Below are 10,605 nucleotides of genomic sequence, written 5' to 3' on the forward strand. Positions count from 1 at the left end.
CAAAGGGATTTAAGGTGACGTCGACATGGATTTAAAATGCTGGCAGCAGGCAGGACGCTGGACAGCTAATATCCGGGGTTCAACCGAGGTCCTTTGAATGCATGTGGCGCGATATGGGAAACTGAGTGGAAAGGAGTTTGACAACACAAGAGCTAAACACATTATTGAAGCCGTTCGGCTCCCGACTTTCCCAAACAGTATGTTTGCTACAGAGCAAAATTGCTGGTTTATTCGCAAGGTGAGTCCATCGTCTTTTGAACTTATTTAATTCAAGAGAACGAATGTTTCCCTTCTGCTAACATGCTAGCTTAACTTCAAGTAGCCCAAGTTTATGCTAACCCGGTTTTCGTGAGGTTAGCCGACAGATGTACTTTTTATTTATTCAAGAATTGACTATTTTTGAAGCTGTGAAGAAAGGGAAAAAAAACCCCAACAAAACAAGAACGCTTCATATTACCACGAGTAGTAAGGTAATGGCGTCGGGCACAAGGTCTAGCTACTTTAACTTATATCTTAAAGCATTACGATAGAGGCAAAATAAAGGTTACTATTAAGACGATCGAAAATAAAAAAAAAAGAGTGATAAATAAGATTTTAGACATGTACATTTATTTTGTCTGTGATTTTATACTTTTTAGACTTTATACTACGCTAAAGGTGAATTCAGCAGATATAATCCAGATTCGAGGGTGTTAAAATAGGTTTATAACGAGGTAAGAGATAGTGTTTCTGAATAAACAGCAATAGGGTCTTTTGGACCACTGAGCAGAACTATTAATCAATTTTTAATGTCATACTAGTCATAACACTTCATGTTATGATCAGTCGGTGCTCATGTGTCTGACTACTCTGTTCAGGTGGTTTGCTGGAGAGCTGCAGCCAGTATTGCCTGGGCTGTTCTGTTGTTGCCGCCCATCACAGCGGTTTTTGTAATCTTCAGCAGGTTCAGTCTTCTCCATCCCATCCAGACAATATCAGGTCAGCTACTACGTTAATATTAAGTAATGACCAAGTGCTGTTTTAAATTGTATGTGAAGTAGACAGCTTTGTTTTGTTTTTTTACCTGCAGAATGTTTGTCCCTGCTTATGAGTGCAAGTGCCATCTTCTCCTTCATTCTGCTGTGTGGAGTTATTCTCATGGTTGGGTTTCTCAACTTAGAGTATTATACAGGTCAGTGGCAGGACATTGCCCAAGTAGCATTGATCTTTCCTTTGGCATCAATTAGTTTACATATAGTCATTAGGCAGATGCTTAACTATTCAAATTATGTCTTGGGAGTGAGCAGTAACTTCAAACAAATTAATTGCTTGTCAATGTGGAGTCTACCAGCTAATATACAGCCTTTGTTTCCAACCATGTTTGAAACAGTTCATTTTATGATAATTGTTTCCCCGCTTCTAAAAGCGTCGTAATTTCGATGTTTCTCTTTTAAGTCATTCCAACTATAGCATGCTCAAAAATTGCCCTGTTGGGTCAGCTGCTCCACCCTCGTCAGTTTGTCAGCTCCCTGGTCCACTGTATCATGGGAATAATCGTGGCTTGGTGTTGTGCTGTCACCATTGGGGGTAGATATGAGACACTGTGCTACCCATGCACACAAAGCGATGGGTAAGCAGCTAAGACATAAAATTATCCTCTTGAGTTGTACATTAAACTATAGTCTGACTGCCTCCGTATGTTTTAACACTGACAGATCTCCTCAGATGTGTCTCAATGAGTATCACCTCATTCTCTTGCTGGCCGGTGCCTTTGTTGGATTGTCTCACAGTCTGTTGGCTGTGATCTACAACCTGAACTATGTCTCTTTTCACACTGTTCAGGTATGTGCTACAATTTGGTTGGATTTTATCTCACTGATAAACAAAATCTGTGTCTTTCATTCATGTTTACCCAAATAGATGAATACACACAATATGTGTAGGTATTCGGCACACAGTATGTGCTCATACCTTTCCTTAAATAAAGTTGAGGCTAAATAATTAACCAAAAAATTAGAAAAAATCCAAAATTTTACTTCTACATCTTATTATTTTGTTTATATTCACCTGTTTCCTCAGCAATACAAATACCTTCACTTCAAAGGATCCCTGCCTTTGGTGATAAAGTGCAGCACAACTCAAGCTCTTTACTTTATCAGGAACTACATAGTTGTGTATTTCTTTTTAGGTAAGTGACCTTTATTTACAAATTTAAAATTTGAGAAACGTATATGTTAAGTTTAAATGTTTAGTAGAATATTAAAATAGTTGACTTAAACTCTTTTGACTTAAACGTTTTGTGCAATGTTACTTGAATAAACAAAATGATTTATTATTAACAGGATACATTCCGAAAGCATGGATCTGTAAAACACTGAGTCTTCATTTGAACAGGTCAGTTTAAGTCGGGTTTAGTTTCTCAAATAAATGGGATTAATCAAAGACAGTTATTGATTTGGTCAGTATCTGGGCCAACATAAGCATTTCCTGAATTTGTTTGCATGTGGTTTCCACCTCCAGCTCTGCCCACCCTCTTGACAGTGTAGCTGGACTGCTGGATCTCTCCCTGCTCTATCACCTGTGGATCAGTGCCAGCTTTCTGCTCTTTACATGGTACATCACAGTGCTGCTCTTTAGGATCTTTATTACTGAGGTATGTGTATTTATTTATTTTTTTAAAAAGTAATGTTTTGAGACACTTAAAATTAACATTTTTCTTTGCCTGCATTTATAAAATATATATATATTTTCCTGTTTCATATTTTTTGATCAACTTTAACAGATTTGCTGGTTAGAGATTACTACAGAAATTATGCACTGCATTATCACCACCATGAAATAATACACATTGCAGTTTTGAGGAGCAAGTTTTTTGGCTGTTTCTTAAACATAATGCCCAAAAGTTGGTTGTGTTTTACTGCACAGACAAATCATTCCTTTTTAATTATCCAGAGACACTAGGGGGCAGCACCGCCATTGCTTTGAATGTCTAAATATTTGAAAAGTACCAGTCATTAGAGGATGATGTGTTTTGTTCTAGGTAAATTTCTCAGAATCATCTCAAATTATCTTTAAGGGAATATGTATTATTGTCTGTAGGGCTGCAGTTTTCCTGTTCAGTCATCTTTTACGGAAGATGCCCACCAGTGTCTTCCTAAGGTTCTGACAGACAAGCAGCCAATGATATTAAAGGTAGGTAAAACACAAGTTGGCTCCTATTTTGTGTTTTTTATTCATGAATAAAGTTGTGTGTTTTTCACTGGTCTGTCTCCAATATTGTAGTTTCTAGCTCTGCACGACTTGGCTCTGCTGTCTCAACATTCCCCATCTAGACGTTATGAGGTCTTCAGTCTGAGTCAACCAGGTCTGTCACTGTATGTAAGCGCAAAGCGCTTTACACTGCTTCTCGTTCACACTCACAATTACACACACTCATACACTGATGGGGGAGCTGGGCTGGAGTCATCAGGAGCAACTAAGTTAGGGTTCATCGTTTTGCTCAAAGACACTTTGACATGTGACAGGAAGAGGAGGGAATTAAACCAAGCTTCCTGGTATTTGTGGACTACTGCCATATCACTTGAGCCACATGCATAATACATCTTGACGCATTTCAGATATTCATTGTACATTTTAAAAATCTTTAAAATGACAAATTAATAATTCTTTGCCAGGTGGCCATCCTCATAACTGGAACGCTATCAGTAAGGAGTGTCTTTCTCTGCTGGCTGATCTGACTCAGAGACTTGTAGCCTATCATGACACTGTAGCGACCAATGGCAGGGCCAAATCCCTGTCTACTGGGAGTGAAAGGAAGACTTCATCTGAATCATCGGGTATGTTGATACATAACACTGGTTGAGAAGATATTTAGAATCTTAAAGGAGTTTATTAGAGGTTTTTGTATTTATAGACACAGTATTGTTCTGTATATTGTAAGATTTGGTTTGAATAGTTATTAGACTGCTAATGGGAAAGGTTTATCAACCAGGTACTGTTGTGGTGATGTTCAGATAAAATAATGTTCCCTGCTGTATTTATTCATTTATTTATTATTTTCCCCTTAAAAGTAATGTCAGGTACTGATGAGCCGAATAGCCCTAGGCCCACTTTGCTGATGAGAACTCCGGCTTCTGTCTTTGCCCGCTCTATTGTTGGAGGCCCACAGAGCCCTCTAACAGCACCATTCACCCCTGATATAGACAGCCCCTTCGCTTCTCCAGCCCTGCGGCGTCTCACTGCTCCAGTACAACAGTGCTCGCCATGGTACGGCACCGTACAGAGTCCACACATCATGAGGAGAGCACCAAAACTCTGGTCCACTTCCACAGGTGAGAGGGGACAGGATCATACAGAGTTGGATTAGGACCAAATTGACTTTTCACAAATCTGTATTCAGCCCCTCCTGGCTTTGCCTTATCAGATCAGCTAATTTGGGCTCGCAAGGGCATTGTGATGGACAATTGATGAATGTCTTATGAATCTAGTTTTCTTGCTGGTTTCTATTTGTGACTTTAGTCTCGGTCTCTCTCCAGATTCACAGGTCGGTGGCAGTTGGCCACCTTCTCCTACTTCAGTTTCCAGTCCCAAGCAGGAATCCTCCAAACCAAGTCTCCTGACTCAGTTCCTTCAGAACAGGAAAGAACAGGTAGTTCAGCTATGTCACAAAGCAGAATTACACTACATTTCTTTAGCATTGTGCCTTGAACTTAAGTTGTGTCACACATAACATTTATTAACTCTGGAATAATCTAATGTTCAATAACAAGGTGTGGCTGAAATACAATATATGAAGTAAAGCTTCATATACAGGATGACAGACTAGAATCAAATTTTTAGCAAAGGGCTGAGAAAATGTCTCATTTATAGCCTAGTTATTGATGTATCAATGAACACTTCTGCTTTTTAAAGTTAAGATCACATTATGCAGTTGGGAATGTTTCTCACCTCAGATGTAGAGCTATCCCAGTTTCAAAGTTTTTGAGAGGGTCTTAGTCAAGAGTTATTTGTGAAAAGTTACTACTTTGTGCTTGTTGTTTTGCTTCCTTACAATACCAAAAGAACTCAACAGTTAATTGTCCCATTCAGGTTAAACATTTCTTGGCAAAGAGGGTGCTGATAATGTATTTGTTTAACAAGGTAAGGATGTGTGGATGTGCATGCTATCTTCTGTAGGCTTGGGATCACTGAGGGGCTTGCATGCTCTTATCTGAGACAGTAGATTATTTGGTTTAAACCAACCTCGCCGTGCAACATCACTAATTTAACTCTTGGTCAGCATTACTAATGAACCTCTGTTTTCCATTAATCTGTCATAATGACCCTTACTAATTACTAATTAAAGGTTGAATTAAGGAGGCATTTAACACTAGTGTTCTCAAATTTGGAAAGTTGTCAAATCCTCTTTTATGATCAAATCAGCAGTGGAAAGTAACATTACTTGTACAGTATCAGAGCCAAATCACACACTTAGATTGCACCATTTCCTTTAAGTAGAAACTAGTTTGATTTGCTTTTTGAGTGTTATGTACCTTTTAGTCATGCCTGCATGTTGTAGTGTATTCTCACTAAAACCCCTTGTTGACCATCTTATTAACTTATTGGTGTGACTCTGTAGGTTTCAATCAAAAAGAACACATACTAACAAACACAGTGTCTTGCAGCTTCCGGAAGCCTCCAGTCAGGCTCTCTTTGCTGACAGTCAGGCTCACATCTGGGCTTTAGAAGGTAGGAAGAGATGGTGGGCTTTGTTTTCATTTGATATGGATGTAACACACCAATCCAAAATGTTAATTATTTCCTCCAATATCCCCCTACTAGGGCTGTCTTACCTTGTTCAAGCCTCCTTCTCAGAAGATCAGTTTGGGGTTGTTCAGACTACATTACCCAGCATTCTCAGTTGCATGCTGGTCTTACAAGAGGTAGGTTGGATTATTGCAGGGATGTTGAGTTCATATATGTTAAATAATGGACATGTATGTGTATTACATTCTAACTGCCACCATGCCATGTCCACAGAGTAGCACATTTTTAAGAGTGGTTATTAAATTTCATTGCCTCAATTTCTGGATTGTACGGAGTGTAGGGATCAGCAGATTACACCAGCAACCACAAGGAGGCAGAAGCCAGTGTCTTCTTGTGCCGGTCCCAAGTCTGGATAAATGCAGAGGGTTGTGTCAGGAAGGGCATCCATCTAACGTAAAACACTTGCCAAATTAAACAAGCAAATCAGTATTTCGACACAGAATCTGACTTCCATACCGGAACGATCGTCGCCAGGGTTAACGACAGGGTGGAAATTGGCTACTACAGACGTGTTCGTAGGTAGAGAGAGAATAGTAAAGCCAAGAGGGTAGGACTGAGGGTGGATATACTGTGTGTCCAATAGACCAGGTAGAAAGGTAGCAAGGCGGCTACCTTTGTGTTGCTCAGCTAGTAAGGCAGTCGTCCACAGACCACAGGGTCAGTGGTTCGATCCCCGCTCGATCGCTGAACCCCAGGTTGAATGGGAATCAACATTGTAAAGTGCTCTGGATAAAGGCGCTATATAACTATATACCATCACCATTTAGCAAGGCTCAAAGCTTAGTGGTTCAAGTTTACCATGGGACATATAGGGAGAGAGTAGGATTTATCCCGAAAGAGGAGTTTGTGAGCTATGAGCTTAGCGTTCTAGTGCTTTTATCTAGAGGTGAAAAGAGTATCAGACGAGTCTGAAGCTGGAAATTGAAGGAGTGATATTCAATGTTGTTGGTGGTTATGCCCAACAGGTAGGATGTGAGTTAGAAGAGAAGGAGAAATTCTGGAGTGAGTTAGATGAAGTGATGCAGAGCATCCCCAGAGGTCAGAGAGTGGTGATTGGTGCAGATTTCAATGGACATGTAGGTGAAGGGAACAGAGGTGATGAGAATGTGATGGGCAGGTTTGGTCTTCAGGACAGGAATGCAGAAGGACAGATGGTGGTAGACCTTGCAAAGAGGATGGAAATGGCTGTAGTGAACACTTTCTTCCAGAAGAGGCAGCAACATAGGGTGACGTATAAGAGCGGAGGTAGAAGCACTCAGGTGGACTACATCTTGTGTTGATGTTGTAATCTGAAAGAGATCAGTGATGGTAGGGGAGAGTGTAGCCAGACAACACAGGATGGGGGTGTGTACAATGACGCTGGTGGTGAGGAAGATAAAGAGGATGAGGTTAAAGCAGAGGATGAAGTGGTGGAAGTTGGAAAAAGAATGTTGTGCAGTTTTCAGGGAGGAGATGAGACAGACTCTGGATGGTCAGGAAGTGCTCCCAGATGACTGGACCACTACAGCTAATGTGATCAGGGAGACAGGTAGGAGGGTACTCTGTGTGATTGGGAAAGAGGAAGGTGGACAAGGAGACTTGGTGGTGGAACGAGGAAGTTCAGGAGTGTATACAGAGAAAGAGGTCAGCTAAGAGGAAGTGGGACATTGAGAGGACTGAAGATGGTAGACAGGAGCACAGGGAGATTCAGCTTAAGGTGAAGGTAGAGGTGGCAAAGGTCAAACAAAGAGCATATGAGGACTTGTATGTTAAGTTGGACACTAAAGGGGGAGAGGTGGATTTGTACAGTGCTAAGCACAGAGATAGGAAAGATGTGCAGCAGGTTAGGTGATCAAGACCAGCGATGTTTACATTTAGTCATTTAGCAGACGCTTTTACCCAAAGTGAGTTACAAGTGAGGTACAAGGAAGGCAAAAATCTAAGTCGAGGAGAAAACATCAAAGTTCTATCAGAAAAGTGTTCACAGTTCGCGAGATGCAAGTGTGAGAAAGCAGAAAGTTTTTTTTTTTTTTTTTAAAGATTTAAGTGCATAGGAAGAGACTTAAAAATAAAGCCTTGTTACAAGTTCATTTGGGGAAATTGAAATGTTTAATGTCATGTTTACAGTCTAATTGTGTCCTTCCTCATCTACAGGCTGTAGACCGACACTTCAAGCTGCCTCACGCTTCTAGTAAACCTGTCAGGTCGACCAGCAGCATGGAAGACTCTTCTTACAAAACACTGCGCTTTGCTCTCAGGGCCACACTCAAGACGGCCATCTACAGGATAACAACTACTTTCGGAGACCACTTAAAGTAAGGCGTGCCATTTAAAAAAACAAAAAAAAAAGTAAAGGGTCTGCACTTAATAGCGCTTTTCTACCTATTGGCACTCAAAACGCTTTATAATGCTTCTCATTCACCCATTCTCTCACACACACACACACACTGATGAGGGAGCTGCTATGCAGCTGGCCGACACTCACCAGGATTGACTAAGTGTGGGTTCGTGTTTCTTGCTCTAGGACACTTCGACATGTGACCTGAGGAGCCGGTCACCACTTTACCTAAATACATACATAGCTGAATTTTTGATTTGTGTTCTTTTAATCCTCAGGGCTGTTCAGATGTCTGCAGAGCACCGAAAAAGACTACAACAGTTTCTGGAGTACAAGGAATAACACACACGTCACACTTGGCTCCTGCACCCCTGGATTCTTTCAGTGTGATTTGTGCGTGTCTCCGAACACATCATCCTAATAGACGCACTAAAGGATAGCCAATGATAGTGCAGACAGAAATACTAAGAGGCACTATGTTGTAGTGGAGTGGATTGGATTGGTCACGTGTTCCACATACATGAGGTGGACCCAGGACTCCAGCTTGACAGCCTAAACCCAGTCTGGCAGGAGCTGTTAAAGACTGTCAACTTCTGTGTGTTTGAGATTTAAGACCAGCTGACATTAACAACTCATTCCAACATTTGTCCAATTTGTTTCTCATAATTACCACAATATTTGTTGTGGTTGATTGGGATGAGTTGTTAAAGGCTATTTGTACTGCATTTCGTACATGCCTTTCTGCTTTCACACTTCATATTTTTTAATTTCAAACATTTGGTGGAAGTATGGATGAAGGCTACAGCTCAAATAGTCAAAGTAGCCAAGTGTTATGAGATCTCTTCAGCTTCACATCTAAATATGTGTTCTAAAAATGTCTTCACATATCTGGTTTGATGCAGACAACAGGATGGAGAGCTCTGGTTCTCTAACTAGAAAATACAATAATCACATTTACAAGTCAGGCACCTGTCTTTGTGTATACAAACTTATATTTTGTCTTCTGCTTATCTAAAATAGGCTGATATCTACCATGTTAGATCAAACATTTGGTGTGAGTGTGGCAAACATGCGTTTGAATTCCCACAACAGTATGTGTTAAATTAATAAAAACACAAAGTAAATATAACTTAAAACAGTTTTTTTTTTTTAAATTTCTCAGCTGAACTGAGTATTTAAATCAATTTTTAATTTTCAAGAGTATTTACTACTCCTTGAAAGGTAATGTAAGGAGTACATGGGGATTCAAACAAGTGGCAGATAATGACTCTTCCTGACGTATCGGTTTCTGTCAGGTCTGACATGGAGAAACTCAGTTCCACTGTGGAATCCTCAAACTGGCACCCAGAAAACAAAAGACCATATAGTAGAAAAAGGAAATGTGTCCACTCAAAACATCCATTGTAACTGTCAGTTGACATTTTTACTTGTCACTGTGGAAATGTTGCACTGACAGTGAGTTAGCAGGTACAATACCTGGACCTGCCACTGAAGCACCTGAACTGAACTAATCCACATTGTGAATTTATTTAGGAGGTGTCACTGCAATGAATTGTTCTTAGTAAAATCTTATGTGCTAATGGTTACTCTTCGAATGTTGTTCAACTGATTAACATGATGGTAATTTAAAAGACCAGAGCTCGTGTTTGAGCTTTAATGGTCCTCGGTGACATGTCCATCATGCATTCCTAAACTGTTAAGTCACATGAGGAATTAGGATTTGTCATCTCTGGACATTAAAATGGACAGAATTCTGACAGCTTTACACATCAAGTTGACTTATTTGTGATAGAAAGCACTATTCAGTGGTTCTGGAGGAGCATTGCAGAATATAAGAAAATGAACGTCGTTGTCATCGGTTGTTTCAGTCCAGGTTTAAAGGACTATGCATGTTTAACAGAGTGGAATTTCAAGGACCAGAACATGAATTAAAAAGTTACTCTCTTTGGTGCTTACCTAAAATGCAAAGTCAGTACATTTGTTTTTTTCTCTTTTAAGTAATAAACCGATTTTGACCTGGAATATCACTTGGATCTATCAATACTATGATTAACTTTTATCATCAACACATTGATCTCTACCTGCAGGTTAATGGTTCTGGCCAATTGTCAAGTTGGTGACTAAAGTCTCCATAGATAATGAAGAATGACCTCTTGTGGCCATTTAGTTTAGTACAAAACAAAAATGACAACCTTTAGAGCACTGTCTTTTTGTTTATTGCACAAATTGTACATATTTCCAACTGAACTGGTAGAACGAAATATTATGCAGGGGTGGAAAATAAAATCTGTTGTATACAAGATGCCAAAAACAGCCAGTGGGCAAAAAAACCAAAACTCAAATGATGGATTAAGATCAAGACAGAAAATACTGTTTTTTTTTTTTTTTCTTGAATGAGAGAATCAAAACTTTTCAACTTGAATTGACAGCAGTTCTGTTCACAACAGAGATGTTACTAATAAAATGAGAAAAAAAAGGAACAAAACTGAACCAATTCAATTTTC

The 10,605-nt window shown here is 39.8% G+C and overlaps 1 protein-coding gene across 1 annotated transcript; it reads left to right on the top strand.

The window, feature by feature from the left end:
- The first annotated feature begins 80 nt into the window (after positions 1 to 80).
- ndc1 (NDC1 transmembrane nucleoporin) lies at positions 81 to 10,123 on the top strand. Its single transcript, XM_067475492.1, has 18 exons — positions 81 to 238; positions 858 to 978; positions 1,070 to 1,171; positions 1,435 to 1,609; positions 1,695 to 1,821; positions 2,059 to 2,167; positions 2,322 to 2,373; positions 2,500 to 2,632; positions 3,079 to 3,171; positions 3,262 to 3,343; positions 3,654 to 3,815; positions 4,050 to 4,310; positions 4,515 to 4,627; positions 5,068 to 5,118; positions 5,643 to 5,706; positions 5,800 to 5,900; positions 7,918 to 8,078; positions 8,380 to 10,123. The coding sequence occupies exons 1-18, from the start codon at positions 98 to 100 to the stop codon at positions 8,441 to 8,443; spliced, it is 2,112 nt and encodes a 703-aa protein (XP_067331593.1). The 5' UTR covers positions 81 to 97; the 3' UTR covers positions 8,444 to 10,123.
- The last annotated feature ends 482 nt before the right edge of the window (positions 10,124 to 10,605 follow it).

Source organism: Channa argus, chromosome 14 (assembly GCF_033026475.1).
Source record: "Channa argus isolate prfri chromosome 14, Channa argus male v1.0, whole genome shotgun sequence".
In the NCBI taxonomy this organism is placed as follows: Eukaryota; Metazoa; Chordata; class Actinopteri; order Anabantiformes; family Channidae; genus Channa; species Channa argus.